This window comes from Macaca nemestrina, chromosome 2, assembly GCF_043159975.1.
Source record: "Macaca nemestrina isolate mMacNem1 chromosome 2, mMacNem.hap1, whole genome shotgun sequence".
NCBI classification, from domain to species: domain Eukaryota; kingdom Metazoa; phylum Chordata; class Mammalia; order Primates; family Cercopithecidae; genus Macaca; species Macaca nemestrina.
This window is the reverse complement of record NC_092126.1, coordinates 132,417,903-132,443,094: the sequence shown is the minus strand read 5'-3', so window position 1 is coordinate 132,443,094 and position 25,192 is coordinate 132,417,903. Positions and strand designations below refer to the sequence as shown.

General features: G+C 38.0%; 1 protein-coding gene across 3 annotated transcripts in view; it reads left to right on the top strand.

Moving 5' to 3' along the window:
- TAFA4 (TAFA chemokine like family member 4) overlaps positions 1 to 25,192 on the top strand; it is a 199,684-nt gene that overhangs the window by 44,218 nt on the left and 130,274 nt on the right. For all 3 annotated transcript variants that reach the window (XM_011744800.2, XM_011744793.2, XM_011744808.3), the window contains exons 2-3: positions 3,515 to 3,649; positions 7,984 to 8,099. In XM_011744800.2, coding sequence (XP_011743102.1) covers positions 3,636 to 3,649; positions 7,984 to 8,099 — 130 coding nt within the window. In that variant the 5' untranslated portion in view covers positions 3,515 to 3,635. The remainder of the gene's footprint in view (positions 1 to 3,514; positions 3,650 to 7,983; positions 8,100 to 25,192) is intronic.

The window sequence follows — 25,192 nt, the reverse complement described above, 5'->3', positions numbered from 1 at the left end:
TATCTCGGGGGCTGTATTCCTTATTGTGAGAGTGGATTGTTATACAAGCGAGTTCAGCCCTTTCTTGCTCGCTTGAGCACTCTTCCTCTTCCATCTTCTGCCATGGGATAATGTAGCAAGAAGGCCCTCACCAGATGCTGGCACCTTGATATTAGACTTCCCAGTTCTGGAACTATGAGAAATAGATTTTTTAAAAGGTATTCTGTTTCAGTTTTGGATATTCTGTTATAGCAGCAGAAAACAGACTAAGGCAAAAAATTGGTACAGAGAGTGGGGTTATTGCTATAGCAAATACTTGAAAATGTGGAAGCAGCTTTGGAGTTGGGTACGGGGTAGAGGCTGGAACAGTTTTGAAGTAAATGCTGAAAAACTGTATTGCTGTGAATGGAGTGTTAAGGGTGGCTCTGGTGAGGGCTCAGAAGAGAATAGCTGTAGGAAAAGTCTGAGACTTCTTAGCGATCACTTAAGAGGTTGTGATCAGAATGTTAGAAATATGGATGATAAGGGCCATTCTGATGAAGTCTCAAGCAGAAATGAGAAACATGGTATCGGAAACCAGAGTAAAGGCAATCCTTGTTTTAACATGGTAAGAATTTGGCTGAATTGTATCCATGCACTAGGGTTTAGAAGATTCCATTAGAAGATGGAATTTAAGAGCAATGATCTAGATATGGGGCAGGAGAGTGTTCAAGGTGCTGCACGGCTTCTTTTGGGTGCTTACAGTAAAATGAGTGAATAGAGACATTATTTAAAGACATAATTTACAATTAAAGGGGAAGCAGAACAGAAAGATTTGGAAGACTCTCTGCCTGTCCATGTGAAGAATAAAACAGTGTATTTGGGAGAGAGTACTAAGGGTGTGGTCAGGCAACCATTTGCTAAAGAGATTGATACAGCTAGGATGGAGCCAGGTGCTGTTAAAGACAATGAGAGAATTATCCTGATGGTATTTCAGAGATCTTTCAGGCAAGCTAGCACCTGGAGGGCAAGATTTCAAGAGGGGTACCTGTGGGACCTCAGCATTCAATACCCTGTGCAGCCTTGGAATTCTCCCCAAATTCCAATGCAGCACCCCTCAAGCAGACCCAGGTACAGCTAGTGCCAGAGCTTCAGAGGTCACAAGTGGTATGCCTTGATGGCATCCACATGGTGCTGATCTTGTGGAAGTATAGAGTGCATGAGCCTTGGGGCCATGGTCACCTCCACATAGATTCCAAAGGATGTATCAGACAGTCTGGGGTCCTGGCAGAAACTTGTTACAACTTGTTACGAGGGAGGACCCACCACAGAGAGCTTGTACTAGGGGGCAGTCCTTAGGTGGAACCATGGGAGTGAGGCTACCTCAGAGACTCCCGAAATGTAGAGCTGCCAGTGTACAACTCCAGCCTGGGAGAGCTGCAGGCACAAGACCCCAGTCCAAGAGAGCTGCTGAGTGGATGGGGTCCAGCAAAGCCACAGGGGCAGGGCTGCCGGTGGTGTTGGTAACCTAGTTCCTGCTGTAGCATGTCCAGGATGCAGGACATACAGAGCCAAAGGACATTTTTCTCCAGCTTTAAGATTTAATGTTGTTTTACCTGTTGGGTTTTGGACATACTGGGAATGAGTTACTTCTTTCCTTTTCCTATTTCTCCCTTTTGGAATGGGAATGTCTATTTTATGCCTATTCCATCATTGTGTTTTGGAAGTAGATAACTTGTTTTGATTTTATAGGCTTATAGCTGGAGGGCATTTGAGGTGGGATGAATCTTGAGTTTCATATCTGTTTAGATGGAACTCTGGACATTGGGCTTTTGAATTGGTGCTTTTGGGCTATTGAGATGGAATGAACACACTTTGTATGTGAGAAGAACATGAGTTTTGGGAGGCCAGAGGTGGAATGTTATGACTTGAATGTCTCCTCCAAAACTCATGTTGAAATTTAATTGCCATTGTGCTTTGGACTTCCCAGCCTCTAGAACTGTGAGAAATAAATTTCTTTGTAAATTACTCAATTTCTGTTCTGTTATAGCAGCAGAAAACAGACTAAGACATGACAAGAAAGTGTTAATTCTTTCAAGTAAGTGCCTCAGGTGCACTCTGGGAAAATATGACTGAATGAGTTACTGCTCAGCCTAAAATTAAACTCCTGGCTTCTTGTCTGGCATAAGAACTATTAGATCGCATTACTTTCCACTGATGGATCTATCTTTTTAATGAATTGAAAAAAGAATACCCAGTGGTTCCTTTTGTATGAAGAAAATAAGATAAATATTAGCCAGGAAAGGTCATTTTGGTTTTCAATATGTGGGGAGTTCATTATGATGGGTTCTGATAAATTATATTGTGTAGTTCTTTCTGATAGCAGAAGGTCACATCATGCCCTGAGGTGGACATAAGGACAAACATACTTAATAAAGTTGAAGGATCTGGGAGATGAACATTTTCAAGTTTTTTTTTTTTTTTTTTTTTTTTTTTTTTTTTCTGAGCAACTCATATTTATACAGTTATTTAAAGCCATTTCCCTCTTGTTGAACTAATTACTCAAGGCCCATACTCTCCTATATGCAGCCCCAAAGTGGTGAGTCTTTAAATTTATTACCGAAAGTGTTCTCTAATCAAACTTGTGGAATTGTCTTCGGGTTATCCAAGAGAAAAATCTCAGTTGTGCTTGGTGGTGGATTCTTAATTGGTTCTACAGGATTCTAAAGTAATTAAACTGCATTTCAAAAATCATTTTTATGTTATATTTGCAACTTGAATATTTATTAATGCATATCATTATTTTTCTCTGATCGCCACCACTGGGAGGGATGTATTTAACTTAGCATCATTACAAATGGTATCGTTTCATGTTCTATTTTTTTCTTAAGATGTCTTTGCTTTAGGATCATCTGACTCCTTTTACAAATGTGTTCGCTAAGTAGAAAAATCCTTTTAGGTTTGTGCATTGAGGGAGTGTCAATTATAGTATTCACAAGTGTTCTTTATATTTTGATATTGTGGATTATATTGGAAACACTTTTTCTCTTGGTGTTCTATTAACATTCTTTCAAAAAGCAACCTTGTAGATATTCTAGCATCATCTTCAGGCTTATGTCACACAAATCTAAGAATTCAGATCTTTGTGCTGGCTTTTCCACTGCTCTATGGGCTTGGGCAAATTGCATGTCTTGGGAATGCATTATCTCCAACTTCCATTTTTGCCTGATGGTCAATGAAATGGGAGAGTGAAATTTGTCCATTTCAAATGATTTGGGGCCCTTTGTTAAATTTTGAATACCTTTCCTGCTGCAGGAAGTTCTTTAAAACTATATTATGTTAACTAATATGTGGCTAGTTAATGACTGTAGAATTCTGTATCTTTTCCTCCCTAATATTAGGACACCTCACAAATATGGATATGTTTGGCTGTCTGCCACTTGCCTGAAACTGCAGGTGTCATGGTTAAAAACCATTATTTTGCTACTGGAAATTAGTTTCATTTTAATATTAAAATGCTAATTGATTCTTTTGTTTTTTGGTCTTTTTAACATAGGTCTTCTGAGCTATGATAATTTTTTGGAACGGCAGAAATGATTGGTTTAGCTACAGATGGGAATTTGGAGTCACTCTGAAATACATCCTGGAATAATTGTGTTTGACTAGAACCAAATCTTATGAGGTCCCCAAGGTAAGATTATTTTAACGTTTACCTGGACATGATATCTCTACAAAGTATTGAGAATTTAGCAAAAGTGAGTATCCTGGAGTTGATGATCCTTTTTAGAAGCCTGCTTTTACACAGACTTTTTGGGAATTTGGGGAAATGTTGATCTTTTCATTTATCTTTCATCTGTGAAATGAAAATTATTTCAGTTTGCAAAATAGTACTTTGGTTTATTCAGTAGGGGAAAAGATGAGGAAATATAAATCTATTGCTGAATAGCTTTCTGGCCCCACCCCCACCACTGTGACCTGGCATTTCTCTGGGGGAGTGGTTGTTGAGCTACTGTTAAGTGAATACTTGTTTTAGGGACTGGGAACTTATGGCTACTCACCCAGCAACTCGTTACATAGAATTGTCCACATAAGAAGAAGATAGATTAGGGATCATTGCCCAGGATTTGGAATGTCTGCCCTTGAGACTTTTGATTTAAGGCATTTGTTGTTGAAATCCAACCAGAAAAACAAACTATTCTGCTGACTTTTTCACTGCTCCATGAGCTTGGGTAAATTGCATGTCTTGGGAATGCATTATCTCCAACTTCCCATTTTTGTCCAGTGGGAAGTGAATTCAGGAGACTGGTTATACATACGATGGGAGAGTCAGGGAAACTGAGCAGAAGATACACAGGAAGCCACTGCCATCCCCTGGCTGGGGACCATGGAAGCAGTTAGTCCATGGGGAAGCAGTGCCTAGAAGAAGGAAACTAGAACGGAAGCTAGAACCACAGTGGGCCCTTCTGGCAGGAACTGGAGCCGTGGTGGAGAAATGGCCGCTCCACAGATCCTGCCAAAGACAGAGAAGGCAGGGAGAGATGTCCTGGCCTATCCCTTTTCCTATTCTCCAGGTTCCAGCTGTTGCCTGTCCTTGACTGAACCCAGCCAGTAACCAGCTGACCTGGGAGCCTGGGAAATGCAGCCTAGAGGGCCCGCCAGCCGTCAATACCGGGGAAGGGGGAAGAATGGATCTGAAGGCAAAACAGGCCCAGGCTGTCATAGAATTCATATATTTAAAATAAACTTTTGTTTCTTTTTCATTTTATAATATCACTTTCATTACTGAAGAACATCCCATCTCATGGCTGTGTCATAATTTGTTTAACCAGTCTCATACTGTTAAACATTTGGATCATTTGGATCATTTTTTTTGTCTTTCCCTCCCTGCCTCCCTGCCTCCCTGCCTCCCTGCCTCCCTGCCTTCCTGCCTTCCTGCCTTCTGCCTTCTTTTTTTGAGACAGGGTCTCCCTCTTTGCTCAGGCTGGAGTGTGGTGGTACAATCATAGCTCACTCCTGCCTTGAATTCCTGGCCTCAAGCAATCCTTCCACTAGTCTCCCAGTGTGCTGGGATTACAAGCAAGAGCCACCATGCATGGCCAGATCATTTTCAATAGTATAAACAATAAAAAAAGTCCCATACCTTGCTGGTTATTTCTTTAGGGTTAAATCCTATAAGTGATCTGCTGGATTGTAAATGCTTGACACACATGGTCAAATTATCTATCAATTTATGGTTTTATCGAGTGAAACCCTTTCTCTTTGATTTAGATATATTTCATTCAATTATTGCCAACAGTGGGACATTATTTTAAATATTTTAATTGCTTTCCTTTGAGTGTGGATGGCATTGTAGTTATGATGAGAGTTACATCTTTTATTAAATTACACCTGTAAGGCATAGATGAAGGGATTTCACAGGTGTTTTTAAGGTTCCACATACACTGAATTTAGTTAATCAAAAGAGAGATTATCCTGGGTGGGATTGACCTAATCAGATAAGCCCTAAAATGAGACTGAGCCTTTCCTGGAGGAAGAGATTCAAACCATGAAGGAGCTCATGCAGGGGCCATGTGGCAAAGATGTGAAGGGCTTGAGAGCAGTTCCTGGTTGATAGCAAGAATACAGGGAATACAGAGAGTCCCAAGAAAATGGCTTTGGCCAACAACCTGAGGGCACTTGGAAGTGATCCTTCCCCAGTTGAGCCTCCAGATGAGGACACACCCAGCTGACACCTTGATTTTAGCCTGTGAGTTTCTGAGCAGAAGACCCAGCCAGAACATGCCAGACTCCCAACTTACAGAAACTATGAGATAATATATTGGTGTTGTTTCAAACTGCTCCTGTCCAAGCACTAACTAGGCCCAACCCTGCTTTGTTTCTGAGATCAGGTAGGTTGAGGGTAGTATGGCTATAGATTGTTGTTTTAAACTTCTAAGTTTGGTAATTTGCTTCAGACATTGCTAACATTGTAAACTTACACAGAAACATGGAGCCTGTCTGCTTCGAAGGGCCTTTGGTTTCTCAAAGCATGCCTTCCATCTCTCCCACCTCAGTGTACGCACATGAAGGGGACAGAAACTCTAGGAGCAGCTTGAAAGGTGGCAAAGAAAATAATATGTGGATCTTACATGAGTTCTAGATGCTATTATCAATCACGTAATTTGGGGGAAGTCCAGAGGCTCAAATTTCTGTATTTGATGATTTTTGTTTTTTTGTAATGGAACACTCTGTCTCACACATAATGTTCTAAAATTTCAGTTTATTATCCCAGTGTCAGCTATCGATCTATTTGTTACAAAAGCTTATTCCTCTTACCCAAGGATCAGAAGTTCAAATGGCCATATGTAAATGAGTCGGGCTGGTTGGGCCCAAGGTACTGACTGCTGGGAGGGACTGTGGAGACCCGTCTAGGGGCAGCTGTGACCACCCCAGCCTGTTACTCCCATGCAGAAATGTGAGCCCAGGGATGCCAGGAATAATTTTTAAAGAGAATCTGGATTCTGATGTGCAATCTGGACATTTTGTGTGTTGGCAACCAATTCAAATTTTTTTTTTTTTTTTTTTTTTAAAAGCACAGATCAAACAAAACACATTTGCAGGCTGTATCAGATAGCCTGGCTTCCAATTTGTCATAATTAGTAGCCCCAAAAGGGAAAATTTCAAGGCATCACATAAATGAAGGATTAATGTTCTATTGCTGCATTGCAAATTACCCAACATAGACATTTAAAACCATTTTGAAACAGTTTAAAAGGGCAAAAGGAAGCCAATGCTTTTTGTTACCTTTAACACCAAGTTCTTCAAAGATGATTGTCTTGGCTGCTTAAAAAGCAGACTAAATCTCAAATCAATAAGCAATACACCCTTTAACAAGATCTATTTGACGGAATTGTGAGAGGTCGCGGGGAGAGAAGGTTGGCAGCAGAACATGTGTGTGCCTCGGAGTATGGTGTGGGCATTCAGTTCCCCTGAGGCTTTGATGTGTTTTCCTGGAGCAGGGAACTGGGACTTTGGTAGAGGCACTGCTAGGTTGCTGGCAGCTGGAGATGCTTCCTTGGAGGACTTCCTTAGGAGTCTCGCCTATAGTGTGACTCAGGCAAGAAGCCAAACTCAGGTGCCATGTTTTTATTGTCGGCCCATAAGTGTGTATACATTTGCATATATTAAACGGGGGTTTCTTTGATCCGTTGTGGTAATAAGATGCCATGAGGAATGTGTGAGGAAGAACCTAATTTCAGATGCCAAATGCAGTGACTTTTGCTTGAACAGTAAATTTAAAAAAAGCAAACAAAGTTAATCAAGTTCTATCTACTTAATTCCCTTATGATGTTATAAAAGGGCAGAAAATTAGGCAGCTGGGAATAATGTTTTTGATATCCTCCTTTTTTTACTCTTTTGTTTTAGAATAGACCATACAACCATAACATGAACTGAATTGTCTTTGAGCAACTGTTTTGATACTGTCCATCATATGAAGTTAAATTTATTTTATATTCACCTGTATTTGCCCATACTCCTCCCCAAAGGAGGAGTTGAGATTGGTTTAATCAACTGTGAACCCAGTCTTGCAGACCAGAAAGCCTTAGTGTACAGTCAGAGAAACCAGGCGAAAGTTCTTGGACCACATGTGCAAAATCTCCATGGATTCTTTCAGATCCAGAAATCATATGTATTTTATTTGGATCTAGCTCTACGTGTGTTGCTTTTACATCTCATGGTATAAAATAGAATAAAATCCCCGTGCTCTATTAGGATAACTCAAGCAACAACTTGCGGATTCATAAATTAGCTTCTCACTGATGCATAGGGCTAACTCGGAAAACTCTAACTTATCAAAGGTTTTTATTGAAAATTTACTTAATGCTCAGTGCAAATAAGTTTTGATTGGTTTTCTATTTTCTTGGGAGAAAGGAATTCCAGCTCCAGGGATCTGCCCCTGCTTTCTCCCGCCTTCCTAGGATGGTGCTTGCCAGGGAACCTGGCCTTCCTCAGCCCTCACTGACTCCAGCCCTGCTTTTCCTCCAGGATGAGAGCCTGTGCTAAGTCAGTGTTGCTGTCGCACTGGCTCTTTCTAGCCTACGTGTTAATGGTGTGCTGTAAGCTGATGTCCGCCTCAAGCCAGCACCTCCGGGGACATGCAGGTAAGCCCTTTAAGCTCATTATGCACTGCTGAGATAAATTAATACAACCCCTCCAAACGTCAGAGTCCACATATTAGACACAGGTAACTGATGTGAGCTTCTGATGGTGTGTAAATAACTAGAGGAAGCATGAAATATGGCGGAGTAACACAGTTTAATGCTTTAGTGCTTAAATAGTCCTTTAAAAATATTTTTCAGGCTTTTAAAAACTTTTGTTTTCTTGGGCACACTTTTATTTTTATAGCACTTTTTCTCAAGGAATCCCAGAAAACCAGCAGCAATTTGTGTGGTTGGCGTGTGTGTGTGTATACATGTCAGTCCATCTGTCCATCCATCCATCCATCCACCCACTCCTGCAGCTTCCTTAGAAGTAGAACATCTTTATAATAAACTTCAACTAACACTTATCGGGCTTTAGTGAAGGGAACAGTCAGATAATTTAAGATCTTTTTGAGATATGTAGAGAAAATATGCTACATGATTTTTTTTTTTTTTAAAAAAGAAGAGAGAAAAGAGAAAAAGCTGTGGTAACTTTCGTAAGGGACTTAAAATAGGTGTTGTCTAAAGATTTAGAGGCAGCCATTCTGATAATATTCTGATCAGTCATTCTGATAACAGTGAAACTCATATCTCTGCATTGCTGATTTTTAAAGGCGAGATCAAAACCATCAGCTACAGATCAGTTTGTGTGTTTTTTTTTGTGTTTGTCCTTTCTTTCTTACATCAACATTTAAAGTAACACAGTGGAAACTCCCCAGTGAATTGTGTTTTCCTGAATAATTCATATTTGTCAGTGGACTTGTTGTCAATTAATTTACTCTCTCAGCTTTGGTAATCTGAGGCATGGCAGTGCCAGAAATGTTTTGACTTCTTTGGAAAAGAGTAATGCCTGAACCCTAAATCACGTATGGGTCAGAATTATAAATTCTCTCTCCAAAGGTCTTGTGTATGGATAGTTCATGAGATAGTCTTACCACCAAATATATAACATGTTATACTTTCCACTTCTTTATTCTGATATTTTAAGGTTAGTCATAATTTAAGGCTCAAGATAATTTTTAAAATCTCACACAACTCAATTTTTGCTCCTCAAGTGACAGTTCCAAGAAGATGAGAAAAATAATGATTGCAGTTTCAGCAAATCAGCATAAAATCAATACCATTTGGCTGCTGTGAAGTGCCCACAGCTAGTTGGTTATTGTGCTGTACCTATTTTTATGAGTTTGTTCATGAGGATAGAGTTCGAGGTCCTCGATCTTATCTCTTTTCTTGAGTGGAGTTTAGGAGTCAGATTAGTTGACAGGTGAAGAATTTCAGTGGGATTACCACCCACTCTCATTCATGTTATAAATTTTCTCTAATGATCTTCAGGGAATGAAAGTCCATGATCCTTGCAATGTCCATGTGGCATTTTTGTCCCAATTTAGTGCTCAGCTGATGGAGAACTCAGGATCGCCAGAATTAATTGGGGCAGTGCACTGAGATCCTGAGAAACTCCGGTCAGATTTTCACTCTGCTGTGGGTGTATTACATGGAAGTCTGACAGTGGGAGCAAGTTGCAGAGAGTTACCTGCAGAAGGCTGTGTCTGAGTGTCCAGAAAGGCTCCCGGCACTGTCCCATGGGCTTCGTGGTTAGTGCTGGTCAATTAAATAAATGGTGGCACTAGGAAACCCTAGTTAGAAGTTGGATGCTTTTTATGGCTTGGATTAGAAGAGTGGATGTTGATTGCTGTGTGTAAACAAGGAGGTATCTTACAACCCTATCTCCACCTGCCTGGCTAAGAGACACAGAAGAAGGTGGGAATCTCCCCCCAGTTTTGGGAGATGGGGTGTTGTGGTAGGTGTGTATCAAAGATTTAATTTTCATTTAAGCATTAAAAAAAAAAAATAAAAACCCACCTAATTTTCACAGGTTGGGTGGTGAGACTCTTTCTTAAAGACAAATAGCATTAATACATTTCCACAGAGTCCAGAGGTAGTATTTCTAAGCGTCTAAAAAACACAAAAGACTGCTTTTGTTGTTTTTAAAGTCTATTTGCCATCATAATTGAGCAGGAGATCACATACACATATAGGACTGTGTAGTTTCAAGCTGTAGAAAAGGTGAAGGGGCCAATTGGTAGGTTCATTTCTTTTAAAAGGAAGCCAGGGCTAACTCTTGTTATTTCTTCAACCAGCAATTTGTCCTTTTGTTCCTTTTTTTTTTTTTTTTTTTTTTGGCTGTAAGCAGTGCATCACTTCCCCACAAGGGGGCAGCAAATATGTTTTGTGCAGCGGAAAGATGCCATCTGGAAGGAAGTTTCGGAAACTCGACTCCTGTGGAATTAATGATTTAGGGATCTTCCTACAAATTTCATCCGATGTAGACACGAGTGGTTGGGACACAAAGCACCTTACAACTTTAAGATTTATTCCTGGGAATACTAGGAGACTTCAAAAATTCAGATTTTTGTCCTTTAAAGATGGAATCATAGCTAATTTTCTGATGGAGCTGGAGTTGGGAACTTGGGTGCTATTGATTTATACGTTCACTTTAATAGTTCCATTTCCCTAGAGAACTTTGAACATGACCTGGACTGCAGTATTTCAATTCCACAAAATGCTGTGGTGCTTGGTGACTATTTAATGTCACTTTATGCCAATGTAATCAGTTGGCATAAAGTCCCTGGAAAAACTGGGGCACACCTGGAAATGAGGCAGGAGAGGAAATCAAATGTTCAGGGGTCTAAAGTCAAACGTAATTCTGGTTCTGGTACATCCTGGCTGTGTGGCCTTATCCAGGCCACTTAACCTCTCTGAACCTGTTTCATCATCTGTAAAAATGGAATGATATCCATGCTTTTTTTATTTGGAGTTATTGGAATAACTGAATAAGGAAAAGTAGGTGAGGGGATTAGCACATAGTCAACATTCCATAAGTGGCAGCTATTTTCACATTTGGAGGCATCTCTACAATGAGTGTGGAAAGGTTTGCATTCCAGGAACGGCTGAAGACGGTGAGCATGGGTAGGTAGATGTGGTCAGAGCCTTTAGGGTTTGAAGCTTTCTCATGTGTAAGAGAAAAAGGTTTGTTTTTTCATTGTTCTAGAAAGCTGACTGTGGCAAAGAAAGTCGCTTTATGAAGACTGAGGTTTCAGCTCAAACTTAAGAAGGAGAGAAAGGCTTCAACAAGCTGGGAACAGAGTGACCCAGAAGGGTGTTGAGAGCCGTTTTATTTGCTGGCCTTGAGCTAAATCTGCTGCAGAGAGGATGTCTCACTGATTGGGAAGTAGTTAGATGTCAAGAATTGTGAAGGGTCTGAGCTTTTACCGTCCTCGCAAGCTAGTAGGTTAGCTGGATGCTGGGCAGAAGGCATGAGATGCTTGGGTCAGAGACAAAAGATTTTATTTTACTTTAATCAATCAATTAATTTTTTTGAGATGGAGTCTCCCTCTGTCACTTAGGCTGGAGTGCAGTGGTGCAATCTCAGCTCACTGCAACCTCTGCCTCCCAGGTTCAAGCAATTCCCCTGCCTCAGCCTCCTGAGTAGCTGGGATTATAGGCGCCTGCCACAACGTCCAGCTAATTTTTGTATTTTTAGTAGAGATGGTCTTTCACTATGTTATCCAGGCTGGTCTTGAACTCCTGACCTCAAGTGATCCACTCACCTCGGCCTCCCAAAGTGCTGGGATTACAGGCCTGAGCCACTGTGCCTGGCCCGAGAAAAAAGATTTTATTACTCATGGCACAGGAAGCAGCATGAGCTTCAGGTTTGCTTCAGTTCTTCTTTCATTCTTGGGCAAGTTATGAAACCTCTTTGGACTCAGCCTCTTTCTATGTAAAATGAGAATAATAAAAATAATAAAAAGTAAACCTCAGAGTTATAATAAGGAATCAATTAATACCTGGGAAATGCTGAGAACTGTGTTTGCTTAGTGTGTGCTCAAATGCTAGTTATCTTTATTTAGACCTATCTTCTTTTCTTGAATGTTATCTATTTTGTAGAGGTTCTGTACTGTTCAAATTTGTGGAAATTTAGGTTTTCTGTTTTTTTTTTTTTTCCCTGTTATAAATGGTTATGCAAAATATGCATGTTGTGGTTTTGTGTTTTGATGGTTTATGTTATTTTTAACTTAGGGTAAATTTTTTGAAGAGCGATTGTTGCATCCAAGTTTGGGCCCATGTTTTCTGTCCCCTATAATGGCTGAAATTTATAGGAACCCTGCAAATACTCTTGACTGGATGGACTGTTTTAGCTCTAATTTTCTACAAGAAACTAGGTAATTTCAAAAATACTAATTGAGTGGGGCATATAACATCTAATACAGGAGTCTCTCCGAGGCTTAAATTTGAGATAATATTTGTGAAAATGATAAAATTGTATGTACAAATGGCTATTTGTACTTTGCTGGCACAAAAGAATTGTACTTACACAGATGAGATTGAAAAATGATTTGCCTGCATTGCCTACTTTCTGACACTAGGGGGTAGGCAAGGCTTATCATAGCTAAATAGAGCCACACATGTAATTTTGCATGTTATAAAGCCGTGTTGAAAAAAGTAAAAGGAAACAGAAGAAATTAGTTTTACTAACACATTTTATTAAACCCAATATATTCAAAATATTATCATTTTAACACGTGACCCTAGCCACATTTCAAGTGCTCAATAGCCACATGTGGTTAGAGCCTACTATAAATTAGTACCGTGAACTAATAATGAGTTAGGTCTTAATGTTGCTTTTTTAAAGATTAGATTTATGGATTATTTTAATTTTCATGGGTCAGTCATAGAGCACACTGTTTTATCTCTATTTCATTTAATTTATGTTTTATTTAGTTATTTCTTTCTTTCTTTTTTTTTTAAAAAAATGACTACTAAATTTAGAAAAAGTACCCGGTAAGTGGGATTTGTAACCTCAAGTCATAAAGAATGGGGAAGAGTTCTGTTTCCTGATGAATTACTTATGCTATTTTTCCCTGCAAGAGCGTATTTTTAGGGAGAGGGAAGTGGCAAAAGTAATTTGACTGTGTGTGTGTGTGTGTGTGTGTGTGTTTATGGGTGTGATATCAACCATTAAGTCTTAAAGTTACCCACTAGCAAACCTCTTTTCATCAATAATGAGCGCTTACCCACTGGGGTGAAACCTGATGATATCATTTTAATATGGTTTTTCCTGTACTTTTCTCTGTCTTCCTTCTTCCTGTCCCACTTCCAATGAATGGTTATTTCAGTAAATCTATGGATGTATTGCTATGTAGGCAACTCTACAATAACATACTCTATTTTATGAGCAAGGAAAAGAAAAGACTATGGAATGGTTTAAAGGGCCTTTGTTTTGGTAGCAATGGAAAAAGGCATCCGTAAAATAGTGGTTACTTTATTCTTTCCCTGGGGAGTTTTTGCACTAAATACACAGAGGCCCCACTGCAGTTACATTCCATCTGAACCTTACAAAGTAGAGTGCAGGCACCTGTATTATTTAACAACCATACTAGTGATTATTCAGACCTGCAGCCAAAGATGAGAACCACTGATTCAGAAGGAAAAAAAAAAAAAAAAAACAACTGGAAGTTTGACTCTGGCTCCTATCAAAGTACAGTTTGATCTGAGTGGTGATGAGTCTCCATTTCAGTCTTGCTATGACACGGTTAGGCTGAGGAGAGGTGTATTTCACCCCTGTCAAGGTGACCTCCATTTCCACCTCTTGGGAAGGACTGTGAAAATACTTACTCATTTAGTACCAGCTCGACTTTCTGGATGCTGAAAGCTTCCAGCGGGAGGGATTCCATTGACCTCCCTTGTACTCCATATTGTATTTCTTCAGTGCCATCTTGATGGGCTAATCATAATCTCGGCTTTTAATAAGAAGGGAAAGGAACACACATGAGGTGTTAATATTCGGCTTATTCTCATCTCTTCAGCTGCAAGTTCGAGTCCCAGTGCCACCGGCAAGGTCAGCTTTGCGAAATGTCTGACAAATGAGCCTGCTTTACATCATTTTGTGTGTGTGTATGGGAAGAAAGGGTTGTATTACTGACTGGAGTAAAGACTTTCAGTTCCTCAAATGAGCTTGTGAGCCATCCTACTTGGCAGAGCAGACTTTTTCACCCTCCTCTTTGAGTCTTTAAGGCAAAACAGGCAACTGTCTTGGAAGAGTTCTCTGGGTAGTTTGGGAAAAGATTCTCCTTACCCTTGAGGAGATACTTCCCTTTTTCTTCTTTCAAGCCATGGCCTTACACTCATCTAAACAAAGCCTGCAATTTGGGATTTAAAAAGCTACAGGTCAATACCTCATCTGGATGTCAGTGCTATATGAGGAAATTGGAATCATTTGCTCCATATAAGGAAAATAAAATCTTTGGTAAAAAGAAACAGCAGGGGTAGAGATGGGGCAGGAAGAGAAATGACGTTTTGTGTTTTCCTAGGTGTTGCTTGGTTGCTTTAAATATTTTGGTCCATATGGTAGTCTCAGAAGAGAACACTGGAATAATATTATTGAAGGGACATTTAAAAACCCATGACAAAGGATTGATTGTGAGAAGACTGTGTCTGCAAGAGTTAAAAACAATTTGACTACTAAGACCAAGCACCATCAATGCTTATATTTGAGGGTATATCTGAAATCAGATAAGAACGATAACTAAGTCCCACAGGGTTACAAGGGCCTGAGGTGGTTGGGTGTCTCCAATTGGGCTCTGTTGTTTTCTTACCTGTTGGGGGTTGGGTAATGGGATCCTGGAAGCAGAGAGAGAACAATAGAGAAATTTGTTTCAGGAAAAATATAATATGGGCATGAAATAAATAAGTGAATAGCAACAGTGTTGTTAGCAGCAGGCAAGTTTTCAGTAGCTCATCGCTGACATTGCTACCTGGGAAAGGGTTGGAAATAAATACCAGCCCTCCAAGGGTGTGGGAGATTTGAGCAATTTGAACTTGGTTGTGCATAAAGGAGTACAAAGTCAAGATGTGTGTCTTCTTCCCCAAAATCAAACAGTGACAGATTTTGGAAAAGTCTCCTTTGCTCTGGAAAGTCTTATTTGTTGTTTAGAAAGCATTTGCAAGAGATGGTGGAAGGCTTGTCCAAGTGTCCTGGGGTCATTTTACAGGCTTTTCAAGTAAGTGTTGCCCTGTGGAGGACAGTGATTTCTAACTAGGCATAGTCTATGTGTTGAAGCTGTTGCCGGCTAAACATATCCAATAGGAAATAACGCCCACATTGAAAGGGAGAGAGCAGTCATTAATATGTATTAGAAATTGGAAACATCCACAGAATGGCTAGATCAGCATTTTTCTGGCCCAGGGTGTGTGTGTGTGTGTGTGTGTGTATGTGTCTCTGTGTGTCGTCTGTTGTGTGTGTGTCTGTGTCTGTTTCTGTTTGTCTTCTCCTGGAAAACAAGTATGACATTGTCTGATCTCTCCAGGTGGGAGCAAGATTGTTAGCCTCTCCTACCTTATGTTGTACTGATCTGGAATTTGTTTTCTCATGAGCCTGATTTGTACCTCCTAGGTGTGTCACACATCAGAACCTGGATTGTTTCTATAAGTCACTGAGACCTGAATTTGAACCCTACTAATTTTAGAATTTGTAATGGAATGTGTGATGAAAGATCAGCCTTGAAATGATAGGGCCGATATTTACCCATGCTGTCTATGAAAAGGGATTTGCTAAGCAAATAAATGGTGTAAATATATTTACCAAGGAGCTGTTCACGTTATCTTAAAAAATTGTCAAGTGCTTTGGGAAGCATTTATTTAACATGAAGTCAAAATGCTTGTACCTTCTCTCTGCAAAGTCCTATCTATGTGACCCTGGGCAAAGTTACTTCATCTCTCTGAACCTCAGTTTCTTCTTCCTGGAGGTATTACAACATCCCCTACCTAAAAGTATTTTTTGTGACATGAAATGAGACAATTTATCTAAAGGACTTGGCATTATGTCTGGAATTTAATGCATTTTCTTATTTATTATTGCTACATAACAGTTGTACATATCTTTGGGGTACATGAGATATTTTGATACATATATACAATGTGTAATGATCAAACCAGGACAATTGTGACATCAGTCACCCCAAACATTCACCCTTTCTTTATGTTGGGAATATTGTCATTCTTCTTCTCTGGCTATTTTGAACTAAAACCAAATTATCGTTAACTATAGTTGCTGTACCGTACTATTGAACACTAGATCATATTCCTTCTATATAACTGTATTTTTATATCTATTAACCTCTGTTCATCGCTCCCTCCTCCCAACCCTTCCCAGCCCCTGGCAACCACCAATCAACTTTCTACCAGTATGAAATCTACTTTTGTAAGCTCTCACATATGAATGAGAGCTTGCAGTATTTATTCTGTGCCTGGCTTATTTCACTTAACATAATGACCTCCAGTTACATCTATATTGCTGCAAATGACAGGATTTTATTCTTTTTTATGACTGAATAATATTCCATTGTATATATGTACCACATTTGCTTTATCCATTCATCCAGTGATAGATACTTACGTTGTTCCCATATCTTGGCTGTTGTAAATAGTGCTGCAATAAACATGGGACCATAGTTATCTCCTTGAAATGCTGGTTTCCTTTCTTTTGGATAGATATCCAGCAGTGGGATTGCTGGATCATTTGGTCCTTTTATTTTTAGTTTTTGAAGGACCACTATACTGTTTTCCATAGTGGCTGCACTAATCTACATTCCTCCAACAATGTATGAGTGTTCTCCTTTCTCCACATCCTTGCCAGCATCCATTATTTTTTGTCTTTTTGATAAAAACCATTTTGACTGGGGTGAGATATCTCATTGTGGTTTTGACCTGCATTTCCCTGTTGATTAGTGATGTTGAGCATTTTTTTCATATACCTGTTGGTCATTTGTATGTCTTCTTTTGAGAAATGTTTATTCAGCTCTTTTGCCCATTTTAAAATTGGATTGTTTTTATTTTGTGCTGTTGAGTGGTTTGAGTTCCTTATATATGCTGCTTATTAATTGATTGTTGGATGGATAGTTTGCAAATATTTTTGGCCTTTTCATAGGTTATCTTTTCACTTTGCTGATTGCTTCCTTTGTAGTGCAGAAAATTTTTGCTTTTCTGACCTGTGCTTTTGAAGTCTTACTAAAAAATCTTTGCCAAAACCAATATATTGAAGCATTTCCCCAGTTTTTGCTTCCAATAGTTTCATAGTTTCAGGTGTTAGATTTAAGTCTTTACTCCATTTTGATGTGATTTTTGTATATGGTGAGAGATAGGGGTCTAGCTTTTTTCTTCTGCATATGTTTTTTCAGTTTTCCCAGCACCATGTTTTGAACAGACTATCCTTTCCCCAATATAGGTTCTTGCTGTCTTTGTCAAAAACGAGTTGGTATTGTAAATAGTGCTGCAATAAACATTCATGTGCATGTGTCTTTTTAGTAGAATGATTTATAATCCTTTGGGTATATATCCAGTAATGGGATTGCTGGGTCAAATGGTATTTCTGGTTCTAGATCCTTGAGGAATTGCCACACTGTCTTTCACAATAGTTGAACTAATTTACAGTCCCACCAACAGTGTAAAAGCATTCCTATTTCTCCACATCCTCACCAGCATCTGTTGTTTCCTGACTTTTTAATGATTGCCATTCTAACTGGTGTGAGATTTTGGAACCAACCCAAATACCCATCAGTGATAGACTGGATAAAGAAAATGTGGCATGTATATACCGTGGAATACTATGCAGCCATAGAAAAGAATGAGTTCATGAGTCCTTTGCAGGCACATGGATGAGGCTAGAAACCATCATTCTCAGCAAACTAACACAGGAACAGAAAACCAAACACCACATGTTCTCACTCATAAGTGGGAGTTGAACAATGAGAACACATGGATACAGGAAGGGAAACATCATACATCAGGGCCTGTCGGGTGGGGAGCAAGGGGAGGGAAAGCATTAGGACAAATACCTAAAATACCTAATGCATGCAGGGCTTAAAACCTAGATGATGGGCTGATAGATGCAGCAAACCACCATGGCACATGTGTACCTATGTAACAAACCTGCACATTCTGCACATGTATCCCAGAACTTAAAATTTAAATAAAAATTAAAAAAAAAATGAATTGACTGTAAATGTGTGGATTTATTTCTTGGTTCTGTGTTCTGTTCCACTGTTCTATGTGTCTGTTTTTATGCTAGTACTATGCTGTTTTAATTACTATGGCTTTGTAGTATATTTTGAAGTCAAGTAGTGTGATGCCTCCAGCTTTGTTCTTTTTGCCCAATCCGGATTGCTTTGGTTATTTGGAGTCTTTTATGGTTCCACCTGAATTTTAGCATTTTTTTTTTCTATTTTTGTGAAGAATGTTGTTGGTTTTTGATAGAGATTGCATTGAATCTGTAGACCACTTTGGGTAGTATTGACATTTTAATGATATTAATTCTTCTAACCTATGAGTATAGACATCTTTCCTTTTTTGTGTGTTTTCTTCATTGACTTTCATCAGTGTTTAATAGTTTTCTTTGTAGAGATTTTTGCATCTCTGGTTAAATTTATTTCTAGGTATTTTATATTCTTTGTGTCTAGTGTAAATAGTATTGATGTCTTGATTACTTTTTTGGATTCTTTGCATATAAATGCTATGGATTTTTGTATGTGAATTTTGTATCCTGCAACTTTACTGAATTCACCTATCAGTTCTAAGATTTTTTTTGTTGGAATCTTTAGGCTTTTCTAAATGTAATGTCATGTCATCTAGGAACAGGAATGGTTTGTCTTCTTCCTTTCCAATTTGGATGCCCTTTATTTCTTTCTCTTGTCTAATTGCTGTGGCTAGAACTTCAAATGTTATGTTGAAGAAAAGTGGTGAATTTGGGCATCCTTGTCTTATTCCAGATCTTAGAGAAATGGCTTTCAATTTTCCCCCAAGCAGTATGTTAGCTGTGGGTTTGTTATATATGGCCTTTATTGTTTTGAGGTATGTTCCTTCTGTACCCAATTTGTTGAGTGTTTTTATCATAAAAGAATGTTGAATTGTGTTGAATGCTTTTTAAACATCTGTTGAAATGATCATATGGTTTTTGTCCTTGATTCTGTTAATCTGATCTATCATGTTTATTGATTTGCATATGTTGAACCATCTTTGCATCGCTGGGATGACATTGATTATTTGATCATGGTGAATGGTCTTTTTATTGTATCATTGAATTTGTTTTTTAGTGTTTTGTTGAGGACATTTACATCTGGGTTCATCAGGGATACTGGCTTGTAGTTTTCTTTTCATTGTGTCCTTACCTGGTTTTGGTGTAAGGGCAATACTGGCCTTGTAGAGTGAATTTGCACATATTTCCTCTTCTTCATTATTTTGAATAGTTTGAGTAGAATTGGTGTTATAAATAGTTCTTTAAATATTTGGTAGAATTCAGCAGTGAAGCCATAATGTCCTGGGCTTTTCTTTGATGGGAGATGCTTTATGACTGCCTTGATCTCATTACTTGTTATTGATCTATTTGAGTTTTCTATTTCTTCCTGGTTTAATCTTGATAGGTTGTATGTGTCCAGGAATTTATTCGTTTCTTTTAGCTTTCCCAATTTGTTGGCGTATAGCTGTTGATGATCCTTTGAATTTCTGTGGTATCAGTTGTTACGTCTTCTTTTTTTTTTTCTGATTATATTTATTTGGGTCTTCCCTCTTTTTATTCTTTGTCTAGTTAAAGGTTTTTCAATTTTTTTTATCTTTTAAAAAAAACTTTTTGTTAATCTTTTGTATTTTTTAAAGTTTCAATTTCATTATTTCTGCTCTGGTATTATTTCATTCCTTCTACTAATTTTGGATTTGGTTGATTCTCTTCTAGTTTCCTGAGATGTATCATTGTTTGTTTGAAATCATTCTACTTTTTTGAAGTAGGCATTTATTGCTATAATTTTCCCTTTTAATGCTACTTTTTCTGTATCCTATAGATTTTGGGATGTTTGTTTACATTTTCATTCCTTTCTTGAATTTTTAAATTTTCTTCTTAATTGCTTTATTTTCACATTGATCGTTTAAGAACATGTTTAATTTCCACGTGCTTGTATAGTTTCCAGAGTTCTTATTACTGATTTCTAGTTTTATTCCAATGTAGTCAGAAAAAATACTTGATATCATTTTTAGTTTTTTGAATTTGTTGAGACTTGTTTTGTCACCCAACATGTGACCTGTCCTGGAGAATATTCCATATACTGATGAGAAGAAGGTGTATTTTGCAGCAGCTAGATGAAATGTTCCATAAATGTCAGGTCCATTTTGTCTAGAGTGTAGTTTAACTCTGATGTTTCTTTGTTGATTTTTCTGTCTGGATGATGTGTACATTACTGAGAGGGGGGTGTTGAAGTCCCCTACTGTTATTGTATTAGTCTCTCTCTCTTTAGATCTGTTAATGTTTGCTTTATGTGTTTGGGTGCTATGGTGTTGGGTGCATATATATTTACAGTTGTTATATCCTCTTGCTGAATTCACCCTTTTATCATTATATAGTGAACTTCTTTGTCTCTTTTACAGCCTTTGACTTGAAGCCTATATCTGGTATAAGTTAGCTAATCCTGCTCTTTTCTCATTTCCATCTGCATGGAATAACTTACCTTCCTTTCACTTTCAGTCTATGTGTGTCTTTATAGGTGAAGTGAATTTCTTGTAGGCAGCATATAGTTGGGTTGTGTTTTTAAAAAATCTACTCGGCCACTCTATGTCTTTTAATGGAGAATTTAGTCAATTTACATTCAAGGTTGTTATTGGATATGTAAGTACTTACCACTGCCATATTATTTTTTGGTTGTTTTGTAACTCCTCTCTTTCTTCCTTTGTTACTGTCTTCTTCTGTGGCTATGTGATTTTTTTCTCTGGTAGTATGTTTTAATTTTTTGCTTTTCATTGTTATTGTATCTATTATAGGTTTTTGCCTTGCAGGGGTTACCATGAGGCTTACAGAAAACATCTTATATATATAATAAGTTATTTTAAATAAGGATAAGTGATCACAAAGAAAATAAACCAACAAATGAAAAACAAAAACCCTGCACTTTAACTTAATCCCTTCCACAGTTTGACTTTTTGTTGTCTCAATTTACATCTTTTAATATTGCATATCCCTTAAGTTGCTGTTGTCATTATTATTTTTGATAGGTTTGTCTTTTAGTTTTCATATTAGTGACATGAGTTGGGTTACACACTATAATTACAGTATTAGGATATTTTGAATTTATCTGTATACTTTAGCTGTTAGTTTTTTTACCTTCAGATGTTTTCTTTTTGCACATTAGTGTTATTTTCTTTCAGATTGAAGAACTCCATTTAGCATTTCTTATAAGACAAGTCTAGTGGTGCTGAATTCCCCCAGCTCTTGTTTGTCTGGGAAAGACTTTATCTGTCCTTCATGTTTGAAAGAAAGCTTTTGTGGGTGCAGTATTCTTGGCCGATGGTTTTTTTCTTTAGCAATTTGAATATGTTGTTCCATCTTTCCTGGCCTGTGTAGTTTCCATTAAGAAGTCTGTTGCCAGACAATTCAGAGTTCCTCAATATGTTATTAGCTGCTTTTCTTATGTTGCTTTTAGGATCCTCTCTTTTTCCTTGACCTTTGAGAATTTGATTATTATATGCTTTTTTGGTAGTCTTATTTGGGTTGGTTATATTTGGTGATCTCTGACCTCCTTGCACCTGGATATTTATATCTTGCTCTAGGTTTGGAAAATTTTCTGTTACTCTGTCTCTGAATAAGGTTTCTACTACCATTTGCTCTTTCTCAATTCCCTCTTAGACACCAGCAATTCTTAGATTTGTTCTTTTGAGGTAATTCTTCATATTCTGTAGGTGTTCTTTGTTCCTTTTCATTCTTTTTTATTTTTTCTACTCTGACTGTATATTTTCAAATAGCCTGCCTTTGAGCTCACATATTTTTTTCTTGTTTTATTCATTCTGCTATTGAGAACTTCTAATGCATTTTGCGGTTCAACACATGTATTTCTCAGTTCCAGCTTTTTTTTTTTTTTTTTTTTTTTTTTTTTTTGGTTCAATCTGTTAAATTTATCTGATACATTTCTGAGGTTTTTTTTTGTGAGTTTGCAGAGTTGTGTTTTTTTTTTTTTTTTTTTTTTTTTTTTTTTTTTTAAGAACTGCTATTTTGAATTCTTGATCTGAGAGCTCACACATCACCATCTCAGGGTTTGTCACTGGCTGCTTGTTTTGTCTGCTTAGGGAGTTCATGAGTATTTGCTGTTGTTTCTTGTGAATATATGTCTATTGCTTTGCATGGAAGAGTTAATTATTTATTTCCGTCTTTGCTGCCTGGCTTGTTTTGGTCTTTCTGGGGTATGCTTTCTTAGAGGTTCTTTGCAGTTGCCTGTTGAGTTCCCTTAATCCTAGATTGCTGCTTCCTTTTTGGCACTAGATGGTGCCTTAAGCCCAGATTTGCCTCTACTCTCACTAAGGCTCAGCGCTCTGCCAGTCCTGAAATGGGAGTGTGGGTCCCAGTGGGGATATCCTGCCATGTGAGAAGTATAGTTAGGGGTTCATGCCCAGAAGAACCATGGAACGTGCCTTCTACAGTGTGGTGCTGCTGAACAGCCACTCTAGTTCGGCATCTTTTTCGGCTAAGATAAAGTGCTGAGTTTTGTGAGCTGAGGTTGCTAGTCTTACATCCTCTATTTATTTCTAGAACCCTCAGGGGATTTTCTCCTTACAAGCACTTGCTGTGCTTCCTGTGGGTTGAGGCAGGAATGGTTTCCCTACACAAGAACCCAAGATGGTTTGGAAGCTGGCTGTCCACCTCAGTCTCACTTTTTTCCAGTGTAGAAATCATAAATCTGGGTGAATTTCTTTGCACATGGTGCTTGGCAGATTTGAGGGAGGGGCATTGCAGATAGAAAAGTCCGTTTCTTTTACCATCTGTCTGGAGTTTTTCACCTCTCTGTGGTCCTAGGGAACATTTCACCCTCAAATTTGAGCTCTAGCTGGTGTGGTATGTGTCTATAGTTCCAGCTACTTTGGAAGCTGAGGCAGGAGGATCACTTGAGGACAGGAGTTTGAAGCAGCAGCACACTATGATTATGTCTATGAATAGCCACTGCATTCCAAACTGAGTGTATTCGTTCATTTTCATACTGTTATGAAGAAATACCCCAGACTGGGTAATTTATAAATAAAAAGAGGTTTAATGGACTCACAGTTCCACATGGCTAGGGAGGCCTCACAATCATGGCAGAAGGCAAAGGAGGAGCAAAGGCATGCAGGCAAAAGGGATGTGCCGGGAAACTGCCCTTTATAAAACCATCAGATCTCATGAGATTTACTCACTATTATGAAAACATTACAGGGAAAAACCTGGCCCCATGATTCAATTACTTTCCATCAGGTCCCTCCCACAACACATGGGGATTATAGGAGCTACAATTCAAGATGAGATTTAGGTGGGGACACAGTCAAACCATATCACTGGGCAACATAGAGAAAGTCAGTGTTTAAAGAAAAATTGAAAAAAAATTAAGTTGTGGGATATTGCTGGTGATAATCTGAGTGCTGGATATTTATTTTTGGTTTTTTGTGGAGTAGAGTGAAGCCAGATTGCTTCTGCCACTGTCAATGCACATATTTTATTTTTGTTTTTTAACAGCTGCTTTAAGGTATAACTGACATATAATAAACTGCACAAATTTGAAAGTGTACAATTTGTTAAATTTTAACCTATTTACACCCATTAAACCATCTTAATGATAAAAGTAATGAATAAACCCTTCACCCCCCAAATTTCCTTATGCTCTTTTGTAATCTGCTCCTCTTTCCTTCCTATCATCCCTAGGCAACCACAATTTTTTTTTTTTTTGTCACTGTAGATGAGTGTGCATTTTCTAGAATTTTATTTGTGGGATCATCTTCTCCTTCATCTGGTTTCTTTCTGCATAATTGTTCTATGATTCTTCCATGTTGCTGCATGTATTTATAGGTTCTTTTTTAACTAAAACATTTTAAATTGACACACAAGCTCATTTCTTTTTGTTACTGAGTCGTATTCCGTTATATGCCACACATTGTTTATCCATTCACTTGTTGATAGAAAAACTTGGAGTTTTTCTAACTTTGGCTATTACAAATAAAGCTGCTATGAACATTTTGTACAAGCGTTATACAGACATATGGTTTCATTTTTCTTTGGTAACTACCTTGGGAGAAGAATGGCTGCTTCATATGGTAGGTGTATGTTTGATTTTTAAGAAACTGTTAAACATTTTTATAGTGGTGTACCAATGCGTGCTCACCAGCAGTGAATGAGAGTTTCAGTTCCTTCATATTCTTGCCAGCACTAAGTATTGTCTGTATCTTTAATTTTAGCCATTTTTAATAGGTATGTGGTGATATCATATTGCAGATTTAATTTGCATCAACCTAATGACTAATAATGTTGCACATCTTTTCATTTGCTTGTCACCTGTCTATCTTCTTTGGTGAAGTGTGTTCAAATTATTTGACCACTTTTTAAAGTCACTTTGTTTGTTTTCTCAATATTGAGTTTTGACAGATCTCTATATATTCTTGATACAGTTCCTTTATCAAATAACCAAATTGCAAATATTTTCTCCCAGTGTATGGCTTGTCTTTTCATTCTCTTAACAATGTTTTTTGAGGAGCAGAAGTTTTTGTTTTGATGAAGTCCAATGTACTAATTTGTTCTTTTACATATTTTACTTTCGGTGTCTTAGAAATATTTGTTCCAATCCAAGATCACACAGGTTGTTTTCTACATTTTCTTTGAGACTGTTTTTAGGGTTTGGCTTTATATTTAGGACTGTGATCCATTTTGAGTTAAGTTATGTAGATAACACATTTAATGCATTTTTAGTAGGTAAAAATTTTCTCATTATAAATTCTTCTCTTGTTAGGTGAAGTTGCTGAGAATACTTGAAAATAATAGATTTATTTTAAAATGCCTTAGGCATTTTAATAAGTCAGACTGGTATTCCCAGACTAATTAGTTTGAATTAGTGAATGAAAATAAAGGGTGTAATAATTTCAGCCATAGAGCTTTTCAGATAAGAATATTTTAAACAGATCACATCTGTGCAGCTCTGAATAATAAGAATATCAACCCAGAAGCTGGAAGA